The 27,189-nt window shown below is 39.6% G+C and overlaps 4 protein-coding genes across 5 annotated transcripts; 2 read left to right on the forward strand and 2 right to left on the reverse strand.

Moving 5' to 3' along the window:
• Positions 1–733: 733 nt before the first annotated feature.
• Positions 734–6,140, reverse strand: LOC103701371 (dihydrolipoyllysine-residue acetyltransferase component 5 of pyruvate dehydrogenase complex, chloroplastic-like). The gene is made up of 6 exons (XM_008783409.6): positions 4,903–6,140; positions 4,619–4,810; positions 4,420–4,507; positions 1,496–1,566; positions 1,288–1,371; positions 734–1,179 (listed from the first exon to the last, which is right to left on the reverse strand). The coding sequence occupies exons 1-6, from the start codon at positions 5,821–5,823 to the stop codon at positions 1,075–1,077; spliced, it is 1,461 nt and encodes a 486-aa protein (XP_008781631.4). The 5' UTR covers positions 5,824–6,140; the 3' UTR covers positions 734–1,074.
• A 1,485-nt stretch (positions 6,141–7,625) lies between these two features.
• On the forward strand, positions 7,626–8,764 carry LOC103701419 (WEB family protein). Its single transcript, XM_008783454.6, has one exon. The coding sequence runs from the start codon at positions 7,811–7,813 to the stop codon at positions 8,549–8,551; it is 741 nt and encodes a 246-aa protein (XP_008781676.3). The 5' UTR covers positions 7,626–7,810; the 3' UTR covers positions 8,552–8,764.
• Positions 8,765–9,893: 1,129 nt separating this feature from the next.
• LOC103701418 (uncharacterized) lies at positions 9,894–10,579 on the forward strand. Its single transcript, XM_088720836.2, has 2 exons — positions 9,894–10,277; positions 10,311–10,579. Exons 1-2 carry the CDS (start codon positions 9,894–9,896, stop codon positions 10,428–10,430), a joined length of 504 nt encoding a protein of 167 aa, XP_088576962.1. The 3' UTR covers positions 10,431–10,579.
• A 7,903-nt stretch (positions 10,580–18,482) lies between these two features.
• LOC103701370 (amino acid permease 3) lies at positions 18,483–26,524 on the reverse strand. 2 transcript variants are annotated; one of them, XM_088720414.2, is made up of 8 exons: positions 26,451–26,524; positions 21,358–21,672; positions 20,465–21,211; positions 20,149–20,382; positions 19,947–20,040; positions 19,634–19,848; positions 19,378–19,517; positions 18,483–19,269 (listed from the first exon to the last, which is right to left on the reverse strand). In XM_088720414.2, the coding sequence occupies exons 3-8, from the start codon at positions 20,601–20,603 to the stop codon at positions 18,613–18,615; spliced, it is 1,479 nt and encodes a 492-aa protein (XP_088576540.2). In that variant the 5' UTR covers positions 20,604–21,211; positions 21,358–21,672; positions 26,451–26,524; the 3' UTR covers positions 18,483–18,612. The 2 variants fall into 2 exon arrangements, with proteins under 2 accessions (XP_088576540.2, XP_008781630.4); XM_008783408.6 differs by lacking the exon at positions 26,451–26,524 and having other exon boundaries at positions 20,465–21,526.
• Positions 26,525–27,189: the final 665 nt, after the last annotated feature.

Raw genomic sequence — 27,189 nt, forward strand, 5'->3', positions numbered from 1 at the left:
TCTGAATTATTCACGCTTAAATTGAGCAAAGTTGCTTGCCGATTTTTCCGTGAACTATATCGAAAGATAATCTTCCAAGAGCTGAAAATGCTACTGGTATATGTGATTAGTTACATGACAGTAAATATCTAACATGTTCTTGGCATACCATAACACTTTGTGCATGGCTGGTTTCGAGGTGAATATGCTCACAATATTTTTGGTTAGTCGAGCATAGGATCCTTGGCATCATTGAGCTGTATAAGAAGTAAAATGCAACCTGATTTCTAAGCAATGCATCTACTTAGAAGCCTGATGGCACTTTTTAAGCCAAGAGTACTCTTTTAATTGCATAAGTTCTAATTTGAACCAAGGCCATCAGACCTTTCGATGCACCGTACTGTTTCTTTCACTATGGTAATTGCAGGTAGATAACTTAATAGGTATGTCCAATTCCTCTTGGCTTTTGAACAGGCTGAAGTCACAAATCTACAAATTTAAGGCAGATAAGTCTACCTGGTATAATCAAAGACCACACCAAATGCTACTTCAGCCTCAAAACTCAATAAAATACAGCTGATGCGCATCCTTTGGTAATATCCTGGTGTTGGATCTCTGTTTTATCAGCACAAAACATGATCAACTATAAACAGAAGTGGCACTGCAACAGGGAAAGTATTATCACATCAAAAAGTTCAGTGACTGATCAACAGTCTCAGCTTCTATCGGAATAGCAGTCACAGCTTCAAAAATCTGACTCAAAATGCCAAAACTTTATTTCAAATATCAAAGGTGACAGTCCTTTCCAAAAAAGAAATATCAAGGCGACAGATAAATTGAAGAGAGAACAATATGGTCAACAGACTGATAAATTGAAGAGAGAATAAGGGGTCAACACATAAATAAAAGATGCCAGTTTCCCTGAAACCTACAAGGTGCTGTGAGCCGGGTTGAATATACTAGCTAGCTCATAATACAAGAAGCGCCAATTCTGAAAGTCTTACTCAAAAAACTAGTTCTATGAGCATGATTTACTGAATTCAGTTGACAGAAGAAATCTGATTACCAAGTAATAACTAGTCGTTGAAGCAGCAACTACAGTGTGAGTTCTTTGGGATCCTCGATAATTTTGGCCAAAGTTTGCAGGAAAGCAGCAAGATCAGCTCCATAAATGACCCGGTGATCTGCAGTAACATTTACCTGCAAAAATTTGCATTTCCATGTGTAAGAATTAACCTTAGGGCACTTTAAAGTTAAGTTGCAGGATCCACTGAGGAAAAGGTTAGTGCAGTTCTAAGATATTATTACCTGCATCTGGCTCTTCACACCAATTCTACCATCCTTAGTAGCAACAACAGTTGACTGGGATGCACCAACAGCCATAATTGCCCCCTGCAGCATATTTCAGCACAGATCAGCCCAGAATTTATAACGAAAAATATGGAATTATTGTCGATTTTTAGGTGCTGTAAGTTAAAAGTATTGCAAATGGAATTGTCTCAGCATTAGCACTCACAGTTCCAGGAGGCAAAATTGCATCAAAACGGTCGACACCAAACATTCCAAGGTTTGACAGAGTAAATGTACCTGCAGATTAAACATAAGAAGTTGATATAGTGTCATAAAAACGAGATCTGGTAAGTGTTGCCGATCATAAATCTAGCAAATTCATAAAGCATATTTGCCAAAAGTAACTAAGAGTATCCAGCACAGAATATGAAACCATATATTCAAGCTGTTTAGATTAAAATTATAGGTCAAATAATATATCTACTCAAAGAAAATAAAGGGTTAAAGAAAGTAGAAATTAGTCAAGAAACAGCTTGTATAGAAAAATAAATTAGATATCTTTCAAGAAGAGGAATAAGGATGTTCATTACTCAAGAAAGATGAACTTAAAAGAGGAAGAGTTCTAGGAGTAATTATATGCGCTCTATGAATGAATTACTTCCGCAAAGAAATTAAGGAATCCAACATGCACTTCAAGGACTGACCTCTGTCCAGCAAGCAGAGCACCAATTCAATCAAAATCACTAAATACCCCCAGGATATAACTTTTACTATCGTGTAAGTATTGTAACAAGTGATAGAATTGTCTCTTGCCCTACTAGGCAACCAAAGTGCAATTTGGGGAGGTATAACAAGGCCCTTTCTCTAAACCAGGCTTCATTCAAGCCACACTCAGCAGTCTCCAATATTTGCCATTATACCCGGACCCTCCATTGCCTTTTTTTTCTTCCCTTCTTTTCATTTCTCCTTCATCCTCTATTTCTCTCCATTTTTACCTCTATGAACAGCATTTTCTTTTGATTCATCACTTCTCTTTCCCCTTTCATTTTTTGTTCTTTTCTTTTACTTTTCCTTGCTCTGGTATACAGCTACCATCAGATTCATTTCTATCTGTTATTATAATAGTTATAGTTATTCCCTGTCACTCCCCTCTCCCCACCTTGAGCGAACACCTCCCCCATCCCCAACGTGGTCGCTGTCCTTCCATCATTTCATATGTCATCTCCTTAATCGAACTCCTCTGTCTACCTTCTTTTACCACTTCTCTCACAATCTTGGAGGATCAAAAAGGCGGATCACAACATTATAGAACAAGATCAGTAGTGAATGGGCATATGATCAATCACCAGCAGTTTTGAACATTAAAACATGACCACTATTCTAGTTTTCTTCAACCCTTACCCAAAAAATACATTGTTGTCTCTTCGAACTAGCAACCATTCTAGTTTTCTTAATCACCCTAAAAGCATACAACTAAAGCTATAGTATATAACTATCAGGGATGCATGATTGCCAAATTTAAGTATATTTTATCTCTCAATAGATTAACATCTCACAGTTATATGCACGAATTAGTTATTTTTAATTTCTTAATTCTGAAAACATTAACAATTCATGCAATGGAGCCTTACTAACACAAGACAGACCATGTGCATCTCAAGGAGTAAGAATAGACTTAATGAAGTTTTCTATTGTTGCATATCATAATGCATCGCCTGAAACATTATGTACAAAGATAGAGAACTATGTATGGACATGGTTCCTATTATTTGTATGTATACGTGCATGTATTATTTACATAATTATACATATAAATGTGTTTCAAATACATGTAAAATGTATGTTTGTGTTTGTATTATGGATACATATGTCTATTCAATTTAAACATGTGACTTGAAGTTTCTAATATGACATAGCACATGTATACTTAATGATGCTTACCAGAAAAATCAGAAAATATTTAAGAGGATATACAGTGCTCAAGATATTTACAAGAATCAAGCATATTTTCACATGCCTATAACCATAACTGTAAAGGTTCTCTCAACCACTTGGGGCCAGCTTTGTGAATTCTCATTCACCAAGCATTCTTATTTAGGGCTATCTTTGATGTTATCTCAAGCTTTTCATCCTTGTTAACAACTTCCATCCATATAATCTTAGGCCTACGCCTTCTCCTCCTAAATCCTTTGGCAAACATTAAAAATATCCCCTTTTTGTTGGAGCCCTTTTACATCTATGTTGTATGCCATCTCAATTAGTTCTCCATTATTTTCTTATGGGCAAAACTACTACAGCTCCTAAAAGAATATTTAGTCCCCCGTCCATCCTTTTTGATTTTACTAAACAATCATCTCCATATTCTCATCTTTATTACATTCAAATTGTTTCTTGAACCCACTTTTTGCCAGCTATAACATATAGCAAGCCTTATCATCATTCTATAAATTTTTCTTTATATTGCCCAGTTATGCATCAATCAATAATACCCCAAAATGCACCTCTCCATTTCATCCAAACCCACTCTACTTCTATTACATATATTTTCATTTGTCTGTCAATTATTTTTTACAATAAAGTTTAGATATCGAAAACTCTATACTATCTTGCCCATCAATCATGATTAAGGTTTTATCTTCATTTCTATTTTTGCTAAAACTATGTTCCAGATATTCCATTTTTATTTTACTGATTTTTAGGACCTTATCCTCTAGGATTTCCCCTATTAATCCAATCTAACATTTAATCTAATCCTCTTATCATCTATCAACTTTAGACCATCCATTATCAAAAATTTATATCAAAAAATAACGTCTATTAAAAACAAAGATATTTCTTATTTTTAAGACCCTCTATAGCAATTCATGCATATTGTCAAAACAGTACAGCATGGAACATGCACTGTTCCAACCACTAACACACACAAGCATGATAGTGGTATTTTAAGCCTCTGCCAAGAATAAATGTTGGAGAAGATAAGTTATGCATTTAAGGATTTTATTCACTCTACCCAAGTAACATCGAAATACCATCTAAAGCACTACTACTAGAAAATAAGTGACTACAGACCTTTTTGTGATGGAAAAGTATGAATTTACAATTACAAAATGATTGCTTGCTAGATGCATTATCTCGAAATGTAAAGAGTACCTGTGTTGTACTCATGAGATTGCAGCTGCTTAGCTCGGGCCTTATCAACCAACTCCTTCCATTTCCTTGACAAGGAATAAATGTCAACCTGCAAATACAAACCACGAAATCCACTTAACATGGTAAAGTATAACTCTGAGATTTCCCCAATAAGGATAACAGAACAAATAAACCCTAGTAGCAGCAGAAGCATTGTAACCTTGTCAGCATCCTGCAGAACTGGAGTGATCAACCCTCCATCTATAGCCACAGCAACAGCAATGTTGATGCTGCTGTTGTACGTAAAGCTCTTACCATCTCTACAACTTGAATTAACAATTGGGTGCTTCATCAATGCCATAGCAGTTGCCTTTGCCAGCAATGCAGTCATCGTCACCCCTTTCGACTTTATCTAATCTCAACAATACACCAGACAAGCTTATATGACTGCAAATTTCAACAGAAAAACTGCTCCTTGATCAAAGATAAGGGTAAAATCCTCACTTTCTTGTAGAGGTCATCAAGTGCATTGGTGGTGATGGTATAACCAACCCGGAATGTCGGCACCGAGAGGCTCTCCACCATGTTCTTGCTTACAGCACCCTGCATTGTGGTGAATGGAACAACAGTACCCAATTGAATGGCTGGAGAAGCCGGAGCCTTCACTGCAGAAGAATTTGAGACGGATTTGGGTGGAGCAGTTGTTACTGGAGCTGCGGCCGCTGCCGCCGCAGCAACTTCCACGTCCTTGGCCACAATTCTTCCCATAGGCCCGCTTCCGGCAAACGATCCCAGCTCCACCTTCAGATCCTTGGCAAGCTTCTTGGCATAGGGCGTGGAGATGATCCTTTGCCCGCCCTCAGAGGCCGGATGGGCCGAAGAAGCAGCCACGGGAGAGAAATTCGAAGAAGGAGGAGAAGAGGATAAGGCTTCTGGGGCGGTCTCCAGAGGAGATGGTGGTGCTGCGGTATCGGCAACCGGACGAGAGGCGGCGGGGCCGTCGGAGGCCACGGTGGCGGAGGAGGAGGCGGCTTGGGATTTGGCGAGGGGGATCTCGTCCTCGGTCTCGGCGAGAAGGGCGATGGCGGAGCCGACGGCGGCGACGGCGCCCTCCTCGACCATGATGGCGGCGAGATATCCATCATAGAAAGTCTCGACGTCCATGTCGGCCTTGTCGGACTCGACGACGACGACGCTCTCTCCCTTGGCGAGCATGTCGCCCTCGGCCTTGGCCCAAGATACGATCTTTCCCTCGGTCATCGTCGAGCTCAGCGCCGGCATGAAGATCTCGCGGATCTTGGCCTGGATCCGCGGGGCCCGCCTCGGGGCTACGCCGCCACCGCCACAGGCGGCGGAGCGGCCGCGGAGGGAGGCGGGGGAGGGGAGGAAAGGGGTGCCGAGATGGACGTTGGCGAGGCTTGCCATGGATTCTTGGGCTCGAGGGATTGGGAGGGCGAATGGTAGAGAAAAAGTATGAATCTTTGAGAGAGTTGTGACAGGGTTTTATGGGAGTTTTTTTGCTCTCGGGCTCGCCTCGGTTGCATCGAAGGCAGGGCGGAGGACTCAACGGCTTTGGCAACACGGGCCAGGGGGTGGGAATTAAAGAAAATAGAAGCCCAAGCGCACCTTCGCGACCATTTCACGTGGCTTTCTTGTTTGTTCTCATTGTGAAGCACGGTGAGCACCGCTTTGTTCTCATGAACTGCCGATTAGTCCGAATTTGGTATGAAAATGTGGGATTTAGTTTTACCAAAAGAAAGTTATGTAATTATCAAACAAACACAAGAAGTGTGATATCGTGGACTTAAAGTAATTAGATGTTGAAGTCAAGTTTGGTTGGATTAGGTTGGGTTTAATTGGATCAGGTTCGGTTCAAATCTAATTTGGTTGGGCTAGGTAGGGTTTGATCAAGTTGGGTGAGTCTACTTTGTTATGTATGATTCGATTGGGTTAGCTTAGATTGGATTGGAGCGGGTCGAGTTAAGCAACGATCAAGCCTAGATAGGTTGACGCTGCTTAAATGATGTCACTAACGATATACAACCAAGCTCCGAATGGGCCAAAATGAAAACGGTGCCCTTGTAACTTCTGTCGTAAAGTTTTCATGGTGTCCAAAAGAGGATACATGTGCTTTGCTTACGCATAAAACTTTAAAAGATGCCCACCAAGACTGCTGCTGACCGTTGAGAACAACTGATCCTATGGCACACTGAATTGAGAGGTTAGCTGTGATGACTTAAGCATTGCATTCATGGGCACTCGCAATGAGCCGACGAAAGAAATTTTAGGGACTGTTTTGGTTTATTACTACTTTTCGTCTGCTGTTTGAAGCCATTTTTAGTGTTGACTTGTTTATAGCTTATCTGGTTTAGTTTCTGAAGTTCTTCACTAAATTCCGTCCATCAAATTATTTTCCCGACCATATTAAGTACTGAAAGATCATAGGTGGATCATCAGTTTGAGTTGCTTCAGTAAGGATCCGACATTATATTCCTTGCGAGCTGACTAATTTTTTTGAGGGAGATTTTTCAGTTACCCAAGCATTTCTTATTACTTAAGCTACCCGAAGACAGTGACTGCATTGATTCATGGCATTGTTTGAGAGAATACTGCCTCCCTAAACATAAAAAGCCATTTGAGCAGGTTGCAAATCCATGCTGCTTCTTTCTGGGAGAAGTACGGCATAATTAGAAGTTATCTTAGAAGTTAGAATTCTAGTGTCCATCACCTTCTTGATAGTGATATCAGTTACATAATTTTCTCCAAAGAACATAAATTTGTTAATGATTTGGTACCTACTCCTAGGAATAAGAAAGCTGGTCTACTTTCCATGTCGCATCCAGGACTCTACCAAACAGACTAGAGCTTTCACTGCCATTTGAATAAACAATGATTATATGTAACCCCGATCACTGCAGCTTTCATTGTTGCAGGAAGTTCCATGCATCATACTTCTCTTAGTTGCACTTCACAACCTTACCTCCTCTTGTTCTAGGAAATCAATGGGCATGAGAGGTAGCAAAATCGCAATTTAATGGTCTTTCCTAGAATCATATGAACATTGAAGCCATTACAAGGAGTGTTTACCTAGAATTTCTGGTTTGCAGTAAATTAATCTACTAAGGTTTGAGCTAGTATAACTTTCTCTTTTTTTATTATATAAAGAGCTGGTATAATTACTTGTGTTCCTGCTGTCCTCTTTTCTACTCTTCAACATTAGGTCAGTTTGGGAGGCTTAGGTGAAGAGTCCCCTTCTTTCCATTGGAAACTTACTTTTCCTTGAAACAATGGTAGTATCTTACCGGTATGCTTTTGAAGTAGAAGCAAAGAAACCAAACTGAATCATCATCACGACATATATGCACCACCTCCTTTCCTTCTAGCTCCCAACATCGGCCAGCACCGAGAAACAATGGAAGACCATGAATCCTCTGCTCTTGCTGTGGTCGCCGAGAGGGCGGAAGTGGACACCACCCGTCCCTTCCGCTCCGTGAAAGAGGCCATCGCAGTCTTCGGCGAACGTTTTCTTGCAGGCGATGCTTATTCTCAGAAGACCAACTCGAACGGCAAGCTCGACATGACTCCAGAGCCAATCTATGCACTGCCAGCTCCAAAGCCTATCTACTCAGCATCTTCTTCGCCGCCCTCTTACACTTCTTCTGCATCACAGTTCAATCAAGACAGAGAAGATGAGCTCTTAATTTTCGGCTCTTTGAAGAAGTTGGAGGCAGAACTGGAGGAAACAAAGCGAGAGTTGATGCTGCTGAAGGAGAGGGAGTCCGAGTTGGAGATTGCGGTCGCTACTCTTAATGCGCAGCTCCAGAAAAGCATGTCTAAGTTGGCAGAGATGGAGGCAGCAAAAGCAGCAGAGGGCAGTATGGATATAGAAGGACAGCCCACAAAAGTTCAGAGCGATCGATGGGCAGAGGAGAGGACCAGGGATCTTGAAGCAAAGTTTGATTACTTGCCCACTCTGGCTCAAGCACTTAGCCTTGGGGGGATTGAAGATGACTTTGGCGGAAGAACGAAACGGAAGGTGCCAAAGAAGAAGCCCATCATTCCTCTCATTGGAGATATGTTTTCCAGGAAGAAGGGCTCCTTGGATCTCAACAATTCCCTATATTCAGGGTCCTACCATGGTGTGCTAAGTTGAAGTATTGCAAGAAGTTGGATGCTTGTTTTGCGTTTGCCTACTTTTTTCGTGTGCTGTAAAATTGGCGAGGGGGACCTTGTCAAATTGTGGAACCAATAAGTTGTTTACATTTCACCCTTATTTTTGATCAATCGAAAAAAAAAAATCTTGTATCTTCTGAGTTTAAAAAAAAAAGGAAACCTTGTATTTTGTGGTGATGTTCGAAAGTACTTGATCAAATTAGTAGAACTTCAACTTGAGTACATTTCGCCATCCTATTTCACAATATCCATTTGATGCATTAGATATGCACAACACTGCTGACGTGAATGTGTTAGGCTCCCACATTATGACTTTGGTACGCAGCACTCTTGATGTGGTTATGGTGCTTACATGATTATGTATTCGTCACCACTTTCTGAATTCTGAGGCAGTCTCTAACCTTACATTGCACACATGTAGAGCATCTCCTAGACAAACAGAATTTATCCATACTTTTGTCGTCAAATATTATATTTCTAATGCAGCATAGGGACATAATATTTTATTAGGAACTCATTTGGCAAACTGCTCCGTATTCATATTTTTGTTATTTGAATCAAATAAGATGTGAGAAATTCTACGAGCTCGAAGGCCTCTAGGTTCAACCATATATATGATTTAGCCATTTTTTGTTTACCAGTTACTCCTAACTATACTTAATAGTCCGATAATTATGCACTAAATTTCAGCTGCTTGCAGCTTTCCATCAGAACATCTCACCATGGTATGTCAAACTGTATCGAACTGAACAGTATCGAGTATACTGTACCGAACCGGACGGTTCTAAGTATACCATACTGTACTGGTTCAATATTGATACGAATGGCGTACCGACACTCGGTATATCAAAAAAAATTTTATATTATATCATACTAATACCATACCAATATGGTACTGATATAAAAATCGGTATCGAAGCGATGAAATTTGCACCCCCGCAAAACCATGTCAACCTCAATATAGGGGACATGCTGTTAAGACCCCAAGGCCTCTCCGCCCTTCTCTCGCTCCCTCTGCTCCCAACCTTAAAACCCGGGACTCTTCTCTTGTGACCGTTGTTTTACGTAAGCCTCATTTGAATATGTCCACCCTCTGAAACCACACCCAACCTTGGTTTGCCTCCTCCCCCAGGGAAGCCCAACTTCCCCCGCATGAATTCCCTTCTTCCACCACCCTGACCACCCGAAAACAAAGAAGTCCAAAAGATCGATATCCAAAGAGAACAAAGAAGAATAAGCAGCAGCGGCATAACATATTTGATGTAAGAAGGTGAATTCATCAAAAAGATCACCAGCTCGGAGGCGGCCTCCACTTGAGACCAATGCCGCCCCCTCTTGAGGCAAGGCCCGATAGAAAACGCTTCTGGCTCGTCTCCTGCCTCTTGTTCATTGTCCTCCTCATTGGCGGAACGTTCCTTGTGCTCTACATCACCCATCCGGCGAATGAGATCCCCTTCTGGTTCCCCATTGCCGGGATGATCTTGGTGGCCATTCCTTGGCTGTTCTGGATCATGACATGCGTCTACCGATCGATTGCGGTAAGGAAGGATGATGTAGAGCGGCCGCCGATCAGGGCTGCAGCGGTCGCTCCAGCCGGAGGCGGCGCCGCCGCCACCACCAATTCTCCAGCCACAGATACCCCTGTTGATTCGCCTGGTGGTGCAAGGAAGGTGCGGTTCGGCCATGCCACAGTAATAGGCTCTGACGTTGCAGGTGGTATGAGTGAGATGCCGCAGGAGCACGAAGCAGATGGAGACCACACTCCTAATGGTAGAACCGGGTCGAGCATCTCCCGTGATGATGGTTCATCCCAACACTCCCATGAGAGTGAAGTGCCTCTAGCTCTTTCAATGTCTTGAATCTCAAACTCGGCAGGATCTCTTTTTTTCTTTTCCCTTTTTTTTTGCAACTAAGAATTCAGTTCCTTTTTTCACCATTTGCGTCTCTTAGTCTTGATGTTATTGCTGGTGATGATGTTTCTTCAAGTGATGCATATGATCCTATCTGACCTTTCCTGACAATTACGCAATAGGCGAAAAATGATCATAGCTTCCACTTTGTGCCTCTTCCCTTGTTTCTTCTGATCATATTAATTTGAAGCCAGAATTTATTCTGATCATAGGATTCTGACACATTATCCAAAGAGCTGCAGCCTGACCTACCTTCTTTGCAGTATGAGATCCTGTCTGATTGAATGTTTTGACTTCAACATAATGTTCTACAAATCCAAGGTACTAACCCTCATCAGCTTCACATCCAAGGGACAAACATATATTGGAAACTGTACTGAGTATCATCTAATCTTGAAAGGCCATTTCTTACTAGTGCTATCTTAGTTTTCCCTCTGTATGCAGTCCCTGTATATATGTGTGATAGTTGTAATCATCCAAAATGAAAATATAGAGGTCCTTCATAGTTTTTTTGACATTTGCAAAATTTCATAATTCTTTTTCCATCTATAATATGGTGGGCAAATTTTTAGCCCTTTCAGTAAAGAAGATTATCCTAATAAGGCTACAGGAAGCAAGAATTACCAAAACTTAAAACGATGTCCAAAAACTTCATTTGTATAGGCATTTAGGATTCCTTGTACAAGGAGTTGTACATGGAGAGAGAACACCAACCCTGATGTTTCATGTAAATCATTTTATTCAAGACCTCTGTTCTGACTGCTCAATGCCATCCATTAAGCCCTCCTTTTCCTTGGCATGGAAGTGTACCTGTGAATGCTTGATTAGGAATCGGACGATGAACAGAGTAGACTGTAGAGATTGGCTTTCCGAGTGAATATCATTATGTTATTGATTATGCCATCCTCATCAAAAATTCTCCCTCTTATGCTTGTTGATTAAAGAAGTTTTAAGGAATTACAGGTTGCTCGCATTTTCAATCTCAACACAGAAAAGTATATTATATCCCTTGTTAAAAATTGTAGCATAGACTAATACTTGTTGAATTACATAGATGTGGTCTATAACATACATAGGAGACATATGTTGCTAAGCCCTGCTTGGCAACTTCATTCTGCTAAATCATTAGTAGCTTCCTTATGTCACAGATTGTAGAGCTGCCACTAGAATTGATAGAGAAGAGACTTTCAATTATTTGTTTCATCAAAAGTTCCATTCAATAGCATTCTAAGCTCTCCTTTGATTGCCACTTTGCCATCATTGTTGCTAAAAAATATATCAAACAAAAAATTGCCCAACTAAGTCATGACTTATATACTATTAGTTCCGAAAACATCTAAACATTTCACGTGTGTGGTTTCTGAAGACTCTCCAGTTCTTGATGGGCGTATAGTAGGGTCATAAACAAAAATTCAAATCAACCTTCAACTTATCTTTTGATGTCAAAATTAAGGTATCTTCAAAGTCTTGTTAGTTGATCTTCTCTTTGCTCCTAGTCAACTGAGAGCCTTAAACTACTCTGTCATGTCCTTTTCCTTCCATCCTTTTCATGTTTCAGAATCACTACTAAGTTGGAGGGCATAAGCTCCATAGGTAATTCCTTGCCTAAGAACATATTTGTCCAGCATTCTTCTCCATCAGTCTATGTTCATGGACAACATCCAGATTCTAAAGCAATAATGGTGAATTTTATGCAAAAGAAACTGAGGGAGAGAGAAAAATTTTCTGTTGTGAGCTAGATGTTATGTAAACTAGTAAAGAACGAAGCACGACACTGACAATAAACCAAAGGAGAAGCTGGGAAAAGTCAAGGCCTGCTTGAAACTCAAGGCTTTCATATTCTACTGAAGACTTTGTTGACAGCATCTTTTTTTAGATTATGTTATTTAAGGACTAGGATTTGATGCTTCATAGAATCAAACTTTGCCTACTGTAGGCTTGTTGCTATATCCCAGCAATTATCCCCCATCTTCAATGGAACATGTTCTTTATTCAGAACCCGGGGAAAGAATTCCCCAAGCATTTAACACAAGAAATTCTTGCATCATTTCTTGGGGACACTCACAACATTTTCAAATTTTTTTTTAAAGGGTTTTTAAGATTACGGGACTAGGAAGACTAATACTTCCATTACAAACTACAAACAATCTATTTCATCAAATAAGAAAACTACAAGTATTCTAACAGAGACTAGCTCTGGAGGTTTAGTGACCAAGATAATTGAAGATTCTCACAGATGCAACCACTAATTATTCTTAACACAATATTAAAGATCTCGATAGTGCTAAGAAAAGAACAAAGCTTGACTAAGCCTACGACTAGAAAATGCAGAATTCATACTAAAACTCCATTATTGCACAATAATTTCATCTTTCCTTCTCCTCTTTCCAGCAAAGTCTTCCCATATTATAGAAAACAATGTCTCATTATGAGAAGCTAAAAGACAACTCAAAACAGCAGTTGGCTTGCCAGGTGATTGCATATCCCTTAGGCTAGAGCTCTCTCCCTCTCTCTCTCTCTCTCTCTACAATAACCTAGATGTTGGCAACGTGCGATCTGTCGTTGAGATCGCCGGAGCCGGCATGCCCCCTCGACCACCACCCATTGGCCTACCACCTCCTCCGTCGATGGCGGAGGAGGAGGATAGGGTTCGTGGAACGGATTGGCGGCTAAGGTTTACAAGATGACAATGGAATCATGGAATGCACACGGGGCTCAAGCGTATCTCTATGGCTTTCCTTCGGAGAACGCCTGTGAGGTCGCTTTGTGCGAATTACCTCCGCTTAAATATTTTATGCACCCCTCGATATTGACGAAACATCGTACTATCCGCATATTTGCCTATATAGGGATTCGCAACATATAAAATAATAAAGCACACATCTCCGTTACATCAACTTTCCAGCTTCACACCCATACAATCTAGAAAAATTTATAGAGACACCCTCCATATTTAGCACAATTACACTGAGATCCAAAAGTTTGAAAAGCTTTGAATGGTTACCAAAACTTTGTTTTCGTTGTAACGAGACCTAGCCATCTATCCTGACGCCATTAACGAAGTGAGAAAAAAGGCCAAAATAATCAAATCATGGCTTTCACGCAATCTGAAAGCACTCTGCCTTTGTGATTCATCTACTTGTATAAAACATAAAGTGTTCCGTCCTCTATCGTTCATCCACAAGTACAAATTTCAAAGCATTTCATTCTCAATCATCCATCCACTTGCATAAATCTCAAAGCGCTACATTCTCTATAATTCTTCTACCTACCAAATGTCAAAAGGTTTGTCATCCATTTGCCTACCAAATGTCAAAGCACTCTATCCTCTATCACCATCCGTTTGCATAGATATTAAAATATTTAATTCTCTATCATCCATCAACCTGCACATACCTCAAAGTGCTCAGTCCTCTGTCATCCATTCACTTGCACAGATCCCAAAACCCTTTGTTCTCTATCATTCATTCGTGCACAAATCTCAAAGCACTATATCCTTGGTCATCTATCCAACTGCATAGATTTCAAAGTATTCCATCCTTTTTTTATCTACCTGCACAACTCTCAAGACGCTCCATCCTCTATCATTCATCCAATTGCACGGACTCAAAGTGCTCCATCTTCTATATTCATCCAATTGCACAGATCTCAAAGCACTCTCTTTCGATTCGCATCAAAACAAGAATTTCTTACTAAGTTAGTAGGAAGGGTATTTCTAAAATTTTATAAAAGTTTAATTATTAAGCGACCCTTACGTAATAAATCTCAAAGCGCTCCATCCTCTATCATTCATCCACCGTACAAATCTCAAAGCGATCCATTCTCTATCATCCATTTGTCTGCATATATCTCAAACTGCTCCATTCTCAACCATTCACTCGCTTGCATGGATCTCAAAGCACTCCATCCTCTATCCTTCATCTGTCTGCATCGATCTCAAAGCGTTCCATCCTGTCATTCATCAGCCTCCATAGATCTCAAAAGGTAGTATCCTCTATCATCCATTCACTTGCATAGAGTTCAAAGCACTTTGTTGGCTATCGTCCATCTACTTACAAATATCTCAAAGCACTCTGTCCTCTAGAATTCATCTATTTGCATGGATCTCAAATTACTTCATCCTTCGTCATTCTTTCATTTACCCAAATCTTAAAATACTACATCCTCTATCATTGTTTGCCTCCACAACTCTTAAAGCGCTCCATCATCTATTGTCTGTCTGCCTGTACAGATCTCAAAGCGCTTCATTATCTATCACACATTCAACTGCATAAGTCTCTTGCTAAGTTAGTGGGAAGGGCATTTTTAAAATTTTACAAAAAAATTAGTTTTCAGATAACTCTCTCGATAACATTTAGAAACTAAGATAAAATAGTTGGTCTATATTGCAACAAAAGAAAAATTTTGGTACCTAATTGATAAACTTTAAACTTTTAGGATCTAAATGTAAATGATCCAAACTTGGAGGTTGTTTTTGCAACTTTTCCTAATAAAATATAAGTGTCCGCAAGTTACGAATATTTGTATGCGAATTTGGTTCTGCACGGAAAATTTATGCACATTTCTGCACCAATTCTGTGCACATACTTCATGCGGATTTCCTTCCGCATGGAAATTTTATTCGCTTTCTCGCTTGATTTCGGCACATATATTTATGCGGACTTCATCCCGTATAAACATTTTATGCAAATTGTTGCCCAGCTTCTGCACAAATATTTCTGTGCGGAAATCCTTCCGCATGAAAATATTATGCACGAGACCGCACAAAACCGACTATAAGTTCTATGCGGGTCACCAACTTAGAAGATTTACGCATACTCCTATTTCTATGCAAGTTCATCCACATAGACGATTTATGTATGCTCCCGCATAACTTCCGCCTTTTTTTCGATTCAATTTTTTTCTCCGCATGCAATTTTATGCATTTCCAAGGCTTCCGCATATATATTTCTATGCGGACATAATGTCGCATAGACGTTCTTTACGTACTCCCACCCAATTCAGCACTGTATTTCTATGCGGATTTCCTTCCGCATGGAATAGTTATGCATACTCCTGCATAAATTCTTAGGATGTTTCTATGCGGTATCCTTCCGCATGAAAAATATATGCATGCTTCCCAACAAATTCCTCACGGATTTCTATACGCATTTCGTGCCGCATAGCAAGTATATGCGTTCTCCCGCACAATCTATTCACATGAATTTCTATGCAGCCTTTCATCCGCATGGAAAGTTTACGCGTGCTCCCGCATAGCTTTGTCCGTTATTTCTATGCGGCTTATTTCCGCATAGAAATCATTTTGCACGTATACGGACATCTCGTTAGGTGAAATAGTGCCGGGCCCGTATCGGACCAGCTTGCGCCGCCCGATGAAGATCAGATGGCTGACATACGATGGGTCTCCTCCAGCAATGCGAGTTCCTCCCGATCGAAAACAACGCCGATGCCGAACGCCGTCGAGACCCCTCTCCGCCGTTGTTTTCGAGTCCCGCTGCGAAACACCCTCCTTCTCCCTTCTCTCCCCTCCCGTCCGAAGCCGCCCCTCCCCCTACTCCACTCAAACAAAGCAAAAGTTTTTTTTAAAAAAAATCCTTGTCATTTATCACAAGCAACAAATCTATCACAAGATGCAGACAAACGATTAGCGATGATGAATCTGAGAATAGCCGGAATAAGATTATTCCACCCGACGTTAGGGTACGTTGAGCTAGGTTTATCCCGATGAACCTGGGAAAAGGAGAGTTGCAGGGGGTCGTTAGGCAAAATAATCCAAAATAAATCAAATTAGCGCCCGTTATTCTATGACGAAGCACAACCGAAGAGGGCCTTATTGTACGGGCTAGTTTTAATGGGCACTTTTTATTTCCTTTGGAGAGACCAATAATGCTGAACATATGACACCACAAGATTAATGTTATGCGTATGGAAATAAATTTCATTAGCATTGCTCTATCCTTTCCGGAATAGATGTATTTGGAAAACACATTAAATCCCCGTTGTCCTGTCCTCGATAAACTAAATTCCTTTTTATAACCTTTTGTCTGTCTTAGAAACTAGATTAAGTGCATCTTATAAACAAAATTTATATCTTACAACCGAACGAGGAAGTGAAGGGGCAAAAGGATCAGAGTGTAGGAGGAGACGCACTTCAATTGGTCCTAATTCATGGAAGTATGTTTTTTCATTGGAAAAACTCAGTAGAGCAGCCGATTGGGTTGCATCCTTTATAGTTGAGTATTTTAGCGAAATGTTGTAGATCAATAGTGCAAATGTGCCCATCTCTCTCCAAAAAAAAATGTTGATCCTTGCAAATTTTATCTCTCTTATCCTCCAATTTTAAATTCTTTTTCATTAATGTATTTTTTTAGCATGCACTTCCCATGTTCATTGCTATATATTGTGTGCGTGTCATGTAAATTCCTACTCATATATTTGGTATAGAGGGTCCCTTTAATAAAAAATTATAATTGTGTGCATATTCCATGTATATTGAACCCACAAGTTTGAAGATGTATCCGTTGCTGTAGATTGAACGGGCACCGTCAAGACGATCGAGGTATTAGCAAGCAATCCTTCATACAATCAGAGATCAAATATGACATGGATTGGTGGATTCTATTGCCATTGCCGAAGCTCAATGAAGGAGAATTCAAGCAGCGAAAGATCACGATGCAGTGTTTTTCACATCTAAAGGATTAATAAAAGTGATCGACCACGGCTGCATTGAGGTGGCCAATGAGTAGAATTTTGACATACTACCTCAAGCACTAAAGAAGGTGCTGATAGCAGATCAGAAGAATGAATGACAAGAAGGGATTATCCTGTGTCTATCAAATGGTAGAAGAGTTGATCTTGGAGAATTCATATAAAGGCAAAAAGAAAGCGAAAGAAGTATGGGACCTTCTTAGAGAAGATATATGGTGAAGTCCGGAAGGAAGAAGAGTAGCCAAAGCAAGTTGTAAACTAAGCTGAGAGGAGGTCTTCACCGATAACCTAAGAGTAGCTGGTTAATACTTGCTTGTTGTTGAAGGTGAAAACCGGTAATATCATCCTCTTGCAAGAAAGCTTAAAATGTTTGAATTATTGTAGGACCATTGATTGATTTATGCTTGATTGTGCCAAATTTAATTAGCTTTACCGAACTTCATTTTGATTAATTTATGATTAATTATGTCAAACTTAGTCTGTTTTATCGAACTTCATCAGCCTCCTAATGCTATATAAAGACTGCTCGTCTACAATATAATCGATGGATAGAAATATAATTTTTCCTCTCTCATTCTTTTTTTTCTTTTTTTTTTCAACATGGAATACGCCCGGTAAGTTACTCGTGCCAAGTTTTGGAGGTGCGGCTGATCCCCTTGCAGTTGAAACATCCAATGAGATTTCTGCATTCCTGTCGGAAATGACCTCTGTCGTTACACCGGAAGCACCTTCCCCTCTTAAAGAGGAGAGATCTGGAGGTAGGTCGAGGGATTGGAGCGCACCGAGCAGCTGAATAGGTGTTTGATCTAATACCTCTGTTCGTGTTAATGGAGGAATAGTTGCAATTTTCTACGTCTTCCAGATAGAAGAACAGAGGAAGAGACCTTTAGAATGCACGGCAGACCAAGGACCATTAAGGTAAGTAAATGCGTCCGATCTACCTCATCGATTCCTCAAACTTCGACTGTTGTTAAAAGGATCTAGACCGATTTCCGACAGGAATAGCGTCAGCTCCAGATGCGAAGGAAGGGAGTTTCGATCTGGAGTTGCTATGTCCAACCACAATCGGTCTCCTCTACGGGGGACGGCGATCCCATCTCCGGCGACCAAGGTTGAGGGTATCTTGTTTTTCTATGGTCTTCCTTCTCCCCAAACTCCTCTATCTCCTTGTCTCTTCCGTCGATCTCGCGGCCAGGATGGGAGCCACCACCCCTTGTAAACTCCATCCATCGTCAATTTCTGCACGAAATCTAACCACGTTTTTCGCAGATTCAACCCTCACGCCAAAGAAGATTTGGTCGGGAATCAACATCCATTCATTAATTCCCTTAAACTTTTGATAAGCATTACAAACAACAACAGCGAAAGAAACTGAAATAGCAGTACATAACAGCAACAAGAGCAAAAGGCGGCAGCCTTGAGCTCAATAGCTGGTCTTGAATGGCCGGTAGACTTTGAGGTCGGTGACAACTCCGGCGATGGAGCCGGCGGCGGCGGAGATGGAAACGATGAGGCAGGCGATGCTTAGCATCTGGAGGCTTACCCACCTGGTACTCCACTTGGGGACCTTCTTCTGGGCTATGTACATCTCTATGGGGAAGTAGACGGTGAGGGGCCAGAAGCCGAGCGCGCCAAGGAGGCCGACGACATCGTTGAAGAAGGGGAGGAGCATGGAGATGATGGTGGTGAGGACGACGAAGGCGGAGCGCCACACGAGGCGGAAGAGGTTGAGATTGTAGGACCTGGTGGAGCTGAGGGGAATTCTCGTCTCCTTGGTGATGAAGGTGGACTTGGGCCAGGTTTGACGTGCCCATTTCTCGACGAAGGCGAAGAGGGGCTGGCAGAAGACCTGGTAGGCACCGACGAGGTGGATGACGATGGCGGCGTTCGCGATGTCGAGGAGCCAGAAGGGGTTGTAGAAGCCAAAGCCAGTGAGGAGGTTGCCGGGGGCATCGTCGCCGAATGCAGCGTAGCCCATGCAGCCACAGACCATATAGAAGAACGTCGTCACCGCCAGGCTTAGCATCGTGGCCTTCTTCATCACCTTCGCCTCCGACGGCGGCGGCGCCTTTATTGTGTCCTGAAGGAAAACCAAACAAAAACCATTGCTTTAGTAATATGATCAGTGAAACAGAGTATATGCAAAGCATGGTAAAAGTTACAGTTCGATTGCTTTTGAGTTGCTTACCTGGATTTCAATGAGGATGATGGAGAAGGAGTAGGCGAAGGCAATGTCTCCCAAGGCTTGGAGGCTACGCCAGATCTTCTGTGTTTCGGTGACGGTGCCGATGCTGATCCCGCTGAGACTGCCTTTGAAACCTCCATTCTCTGTTTGGAAAGGAAAAAAAAGAGCAGAGGAGAACAGAGAGATCAGGATGCGGGAAATGGACAAAAATTTATGCGATAATTTGAAGTATTTTGTTAGATGGCCCGGCAGGATTTACCAATGGTCTGGACGATGCCGAGAACAAGGCCAATGGAAGAGTAGGTGAAGGACATGACGGCAGCGACAATGGAAAGCCACCATATCTGATCGAAGTCAGGAATCTGGGAGAAGATGATCTCGGACACACCGAATATAATCATGTAAGGATTGCTGGATATATGGCAGGGACTCTTGTCGCCTTTCTCATGGAAGCAGTTGGACCTCCGGATTGCCCTGTTCCCCAGAATCGACATATCCATTTAGAAAATCAGAGGTTCCAACTTTTTATAGAGCAGAGATAGAGCAAGAAAGATTGTTTTCACTCTACTCACATCATGCTAATGGAAGCGGCGATGGTGTAGCCAATGGCGACTCCAAAGAGATTGGCATATTGGATAACCCCACAAAACTTGACCTTAAAGCCCCCTGCTTGTTGAAAAAAAAATTGAGAAGAAAGCACAAAAAGTGAATATTAGAATAAAAAAATAATTCATCCTGATGATGTCATTTGTTAGGGAAGGGATGGGAACAAACCAAGGTAGGCATGAACGGCGTCCATGTAGGTGTAGTTGCGCTTGCCGGTGATGGGATCGCCGAAGCGATAGCAATCGGCGAGAAGAGAAGAGGTGTAGTAGATAACAAAGGAGAAGAGGAGCATGACAGCAGGGCCGGCGACCCATCCGAGCTGCGCGATAGCCCAGGCCAGCGACAGCACGCCGGAGCCGATGACTGCCGTGATAATATGCGCGCTCGCCGTCCACAAAGTCCCTGAAAAGTTCCACCTTTCATTCAGAAACATGAAGAATTCTTGATTCGGAGCGTAACTGAAGACCAAAGTTCGGATTTTTACCAGTCCTCTTGAGCCGCTGGTCGTCGTCATAGAACTTGGAGCCCCCCTGGGGCTGCTGGTGGTGGCCCAGTTCTATGGAGACCTCCATCGCAGGGAAACTTGCTTGCTGGTTGTGCTTCTCTGCACCGTTCTCGCCCATCTTATTCCCCAGCCACAAAGAGACGCACAGGTAAGCTAGAGAGAACAAGCGAGACCCTCTACTGTTTAAACTCAAAATACGAGCAGAGCGGAGCCAGAGACGGGGTGAAAGAAAGACGGAAAAAATTGAAGACACCAGGTCACAGCGTAGCCTCTGCTCCTCGCTAGGCAGCACTCTTGGCCACTTAACGCGGTACCCAAGGCTCCCACAATCCCAGAAAAGGAGATAGCTTGGGATTGGGATGGTCACAGTTTATAATATAAAATCCAGCCCAAACGCCTATCGACCCAACAAAACTACCCACTAAACTAGGAAACGGAGAGCGGAAACAGAGAAGATGGGGAATGGAATGGGCGGAAGAGGACTTGGGGTCGTAGGCTATATAAAGACGAGGGGAAGCCAAAAGAATTTATTAAAAGCTACAAGGTGACAGACACGGTACCCATTGTCTCGCTAGATATGGGTCAACGAGAGGGATGGCCCAATCTTCCACTATGGTTTTCCTTTTTATAATTCAAACCTCATCTCTTTCTCCAGTGTCCTCTCTCTCTCTAAGAGCCTCAGAGCAGTCAGTGATAGCTACACCAACATGGGCTCTGGCTTGCTCTCTGTCAAATCAGGATCTCTTCGTATCAAACTTATACGTTTCCAAGCCAATGAGGGAAGCATGAAATCACCAAACTGAAAGGTAGAAACCAAAAGGGAGGAGGAGGAAACTGGGAAAGTTCCGAAAATATCTACTTTCCTTGCTTACCTTTTGCATTCTCCTCTATTGAGGCTACCTGCTGCTGCTGCTGATCTGTTTCGAAGCAGAGGAATTGGAGAAGAAGGGGAGGAGAAGAGCAAGGAGAATGTGGGGAGAGGAGTTCTGGTACGGGGAAGAAGAGGCAGTGACAGGACTCAGGAGTCTCTCTTCTCTCCTCACGGAAGCTGGGGTGGTCGCTTGGTTTATACAGAGGACGAGATGACGTCGGGGAATCGTAGCGGCTGCAGAACGTGTGCGGCTTTTGGTCCATTCTTGTCGAAGGGGAATAAGGTTCCATCTACTCTTCTGAGTGAAGTGGTGCAACTGCATTAAACACCGTTTTCGACTGTTTAGTACTTCGGTCAACTATTGTTAGACAACGAAGAAAAAGTGCATGAATGCCATGTCTTCCTAAAAATCATTCATATCCAAGTTACTGAACTAATGCCTCTAGCTTTGTAACAACATCTGTAACTTATATAATAATTGATATTCTGTTATGAGCATATACATGCATCTTGCCAGGTAAATGTAGGCATGCTTTTGAGGATAGGGCCATAGATAAAGTTATAAACAAACTTTGTCAGATTACCAATTTTTCTGAAAATTGAAAATAAAATAAATTTTTATACAAAACTCTGCTATAGATTCATGCCTTGCGCAGGATTAGGTATGTGTGTGTGTATATATATATATACACACAGACAGGAATTATAAATGTTTGTAAGTTTTGATTAAGTTGCATTATATGAGATTATAAAATAATAATTTTTACTATAAATTATAAGTAGTGTAAAAGTATTTCTGTGATTTATTAAATGTTGCATGTGTTATTAACCAATGCTTGTATGGTCAAGGACATGCATAATATAGTATCAAATATAAACTTTTCAGTATGGATGTGGCACAATTATAGACCTGAAAAAATAGGAAAAATGAAATTAGCATCAAGACATTATTAGGAGAATGAAGTTAAGTGAGCAAAATGTACTTGTTACCTTCTAAAGAAGCAAAGTGAAGAATCATATATAATTGATGATAATTTTCATGATGGATCCGCAGAAAATTGAAGTTTGTTAGTATATTTCATTGTAGTTTAATAGAATAATTATAATACATATATATAGGACTAGATTTTGAAATATTGTACAATATTCTTACCTTTGGAATATTGCTGAAAATCGTTTTGTGCACTATGTTTTTTAGCGTATGCAGGGAGAATGATATTATGAGAAATGTTGTATAGTTTTACATACTCTTTGTTTCCACTGGTTATAAATGTGAAGAAAACTTTTTCTTCTCTCAGAATTTCAAACATTATCTTCTTGGTTAAGAAACCACTGTATGAGAAATTTAAAAAATGTTATTCGTGTCATGCTTTGTCTCTTGAAGCTAGCAAATCATTAACACTCACTTTGTTTAGTTTGCTGGCTGCTTCTCTCTCTCTCTCTCTCTTATTGTTTCCTTCTTTTATGTTGTTTGTCTTACATAATGTTTGTCTTGAACATATTATATAAGTACACCAAATGTTTTAATGTGTGTGCTGGGTGATTATAAACATGTTTTGGACCTGTTAGCTATCAATGCTATAGCCATATTAGCTTACGATATGGTTTTGAATAATGCATTGGAAAACCAAGTTTTGTGCTTCCAGAGCCACATTTTCTTTTAATATAGAGATATTTATAAGGGTGAATATTTCATCAATTGATTAATTAATGTTACATGGCTGCTATAAATATTCAGATTAGATTCTTATTTACTTGTATTTATTTATAATCCTATGCTATTGGATGTATTGCGAAGATGTTTGTATGAAAAACTCTAAATTTGCAGGGGCATTTATTATGCAATTTAGCATATAAACAAACTCTTGCATGCAAAGCTGGCATCTTAGAGATGAAATTCCTAATCAAATTCATTTAAGGTGTGATGAGGGTCTGTTTATTACTCATAATAAATAGCTATATATTTTATGTGGCATAGAAGATGAAAAAGGAAAAGCTAAACAAGACGAAAAGGTGCACAAAAGATAAAAATAACAAATTGAAGAAGATGAAGAGTGGCATTTATTGTGCATTTTAACATATAAACAAACTCTTGCAGAGCTGGCATCTTTGAGACGAAATTCCTAGTCAACTTCATTTAAGGTAGGATGAGGGCCTGTTTATTACTCGTAATAAATAACTATATAATGTAGCATGGAAGATGAAAGTTAAGGAAAAGTTAAAGAAGAGGAAGAGGCACATAGTAGATGCAGATAAAATATTGAAGAAGATGAAGAAATTGGATCTTCTTATTAGTTTTGTAATATAATAATATATGGCACTTTTCTAAGAGAAGATTGATAGATGGCCTTTCCTTAAGAAGTTTTTGTTGAACAAAAAAAAGCCTTGGAATGTACACTTGTCACACTTAAATACAATCTAGTAAAGATGCATCTCGAACATATATGTGTTGCATTAATATAAATTTCTGATTGTGCTAAAACTCTTTCTCTATACCCTAACTAATTGGTAAGTTTTATATTTCTTACTCTTGACATTAGAAATTAAAAAACCCATCCAAACAAGGATTTATAATAGAAAACTTTAGGATTTATAATTGGTAGCTTTTCTAATCATGAAAACTTAAGAGAGGTCGTTTTCACCAAAAAAAAAAAAAAAAAACTTAAGAGAGGTCTCTGGTTGTCAAGTTCTCATGACCAATGAAGCAGAACATTGAGATTTGGGATGTTCATATGTGAAGTTACGTAATTTAAATGGGATTCAAGGTTTGGGATCTCATAAATTTAACAGTTTATAATCACTTATTAGTCTTATATAAAACCAGTCAAATAGGATTTATGATCATTTATAATATATAAATATAGTATTTATCTATCTTATATAAAATCATGGGATTTATCATCATTTATAATATTATAAAAACAGAGAAAGATGAAGAGGTTGGAGGTTTTGATTAATTTTTTAATACAGTGACATGTAGCACTTTCTAAGAGAATATTAATAACTGCCCTTAGTATGGACACTTAACAATGTTATATGTAGCCCATGCTGAAAAGACCAACTTTTATATTATATCATATAGATACTTGGTTGTAAAATCTTTAATAAAAATATTATTACATAGATGAAAGAAGTATATTAGAAAGATATTTAATTTACATGTTTTTAGAGATCCAACCCCATCAAATATGGTCGCCATATGTTAGGACGTAGGAGTTTTCTTGATTTTGTTGAAAAGAGCTATTTTAAATATTGTCCTACTATGTTAATTTAAATTTGTATTTGAATAGAAATGAAAGACATGGTCCATCCTTTTTCCTTATGTGTTAATGTTATATCATATTTGTCAGTCAATGTTAATTACCTCTTTTTTGGAGGATAAGTTGCCAAATAATTTTGCAATGGTAATATAATTATATGCCCATGATAGTAGTAGCAATAGTAACATTTTATAATATTTAAATATATTATGTGGTAAACAAAGATAATAGTGTTTTAAGCTAGAGTTAAGCATGTATGCTGAAGATAAACAATAGCGATCCCATTTATTTAAAGTTTTTTTATTATTATGTTAATTGATGAATGTACGATTAATCATGTATTTTTCCAATCTGCTCACAAGAAATATAATGTGAGATTTTTTTTTTTTTTAAAAAAAAATGAGTGATACCTAGAATTTGAATCCTGGACTTTCTGAAGAGCAAGCCCTTAAAAATGAAATCAAATTAAGATAAAGCATGACTTGCACAAGAATATATGCATTTGTTAAAATAAAGAGTAGCAGTTGAATGAAAGTGAAATCAAGACTCAAGAGTCTGCATTCTAATAGTAAAGATTCTGTTATTATTATCCTTTGACCTTCGTTATTTACTCTACTAGAATGGAAGGTTACAATGTGAGTGCATTTCATCTTCAACTTAAACAATTTCAAAATACATATGAAATCAAAATCTTTTCATCCACTATGAACAATATTTAAAATCGCTCATTATTTTCTTAGCCTGGTTATTATATATCAATCAGGTTTTGTATGGAATACTATTTTAGGGATTTTCTTCATCTCAACACATAAGCATGTGAACTGTGCCCGGTCTTGATGCCCAAAACTAGGTCTGATAATCTAGAGATGAGGATGGCGCTAATCGATCTGCTGCGGTGGAAGACGAAATGTCGATTTGTCATGGAAAGATGCTGCACTATATACAAAAAGAAAAGAAAAGCTCATCGGAATTTGGCTCCGACCGAGCTCTCTGATGTTTAAGTCTGACAGTATATTGAAAACAATAGAAAATACAAGAGGGCATGGTGTAAAATAACTGTATCTCTTTTTATAGATGAATTATCCTTGCACTATCGGAGTTGAATTCTTTAGAGTTTGAGTCCGAGTAAAAAATTACCTTTTGATTTTTCTTATCTGAATCAACATGGGCAAAAGAGTCGTACTAAAATTGGCCTTCTACTAAGCCACAAGTTAGCTTATAATAGACAGGTCAAATTTAGACCACATCAGTTGGGCTGCTTGTATCAGCGGTCAACTTGGTTAGTTCATATTGTTGATGGGTTTAAAGCATATGTTAGCAAGGGTGAATAAACAACAAGTGTACTCAGAGATGCAGATTTTTTTTTTTTGTTAGAAAAGGAACAAATTTAAACATCTTAGGAGGTTTAGTGCTCAAGAAAAAACCTCAAAAGTCAATAAACCTGATAAAATTTGCAACCGAAAAAGATAAACATGATTAAATTAAATGACCATTGATAAATTTTTCAAGCTGCTTGAATTACTTTGGACTCACTTCCATTCTGAAAACCTAATAACCCATAACTATAAATACATGAAATATTTAAAACTTCAAATTTGACCAGAAAAATTATGTAATCCAGCTTGAATGACTTATGCACATATTATTCTTTTGAATTATTTTGTTCACTTGAAGACAAAGTTAACCAAAAAAAGTTGTCAGTTCCACTTCGTGGTCCTCAGTATTACACAGCTTCTTTTTTTTTTTCCCAGTAGAACGGTTACATAGCTTTCAAAAAATATAATGACATAGTAACGATTACTGTGGCTCACCATTTGGAATATAAATGGCCTACCTGATTTGATGTGAATTTCATTGACTCCATTCTAGCTTGGGACATGCCATCTTGACCTCTATGGATCTAGGAGCTTCTCAGAGTTTAACTGAAACCAGGTCTACAGTTCTTATAATTGTTTTGGAGGGGGTGCAACTTTTGACACTTGCCTTAAATTATATTTAGGTGCTTTCTCCATTAACAATTCAATTTCATTTTCAGTTTCCTTGCCAACAACAAAGGTATCATTACATTAAAAATGCAATTCAATAAATTATATCTTTAATTTTTGCCCTCAGGTTTAACAACTTGTGTCAGAAGCTAACATAATTTACCAGTTTAACAAAGAAAAGCAAAGAGAATTCATGATTAGAATTGGGTGGTCAAGGTGAAAACAACATTTTAATATAAAGGTTCTCAACAAATTTCAGCATTACTTATTGGCTATTAGTCATTTAATGGATGCTTAAATAAAGGAGGATAAAAGTAAGTGGGAAATAAGTAAAAGCAAACGTTCTAAAAGAAGAAGGGAATGGCATCAGAACTTCTTTCCTAGCTTCCATCACTAGATACAAATCATTACCATAAGCATCTGCACAAACAAATGGACTGGAGGTTCTCCTCTCTTTTCTGCCCAAAAGACTCGGGAAAGCCAACCAAAGCAACCCAATCACTCTAAGAAATGTTTTTTTTTGAGGTTTGAACAACTTTTTTTTTGGCCAACAATGGTGGTTTTGAGGATAGATGTTAATCAGTGGCA

The sequence above is a fragment of the Phoenix dactylifera genome, chromosome 4, assembly GCF_051530095.1.
Source record: "Phoenix dactylifera cultivar Ajwa chromosome 4, Ajwa_hap1_PhDact_Kaust_v1.1, whole genome shotgun sequence".
Taxonomy (NCBI): Eukaryota; Viridiplantae; Streptophyta; class Magnoliopsida; order Arecales; family Arecaceae; genus Phoenix; species Phoenix dactylifera.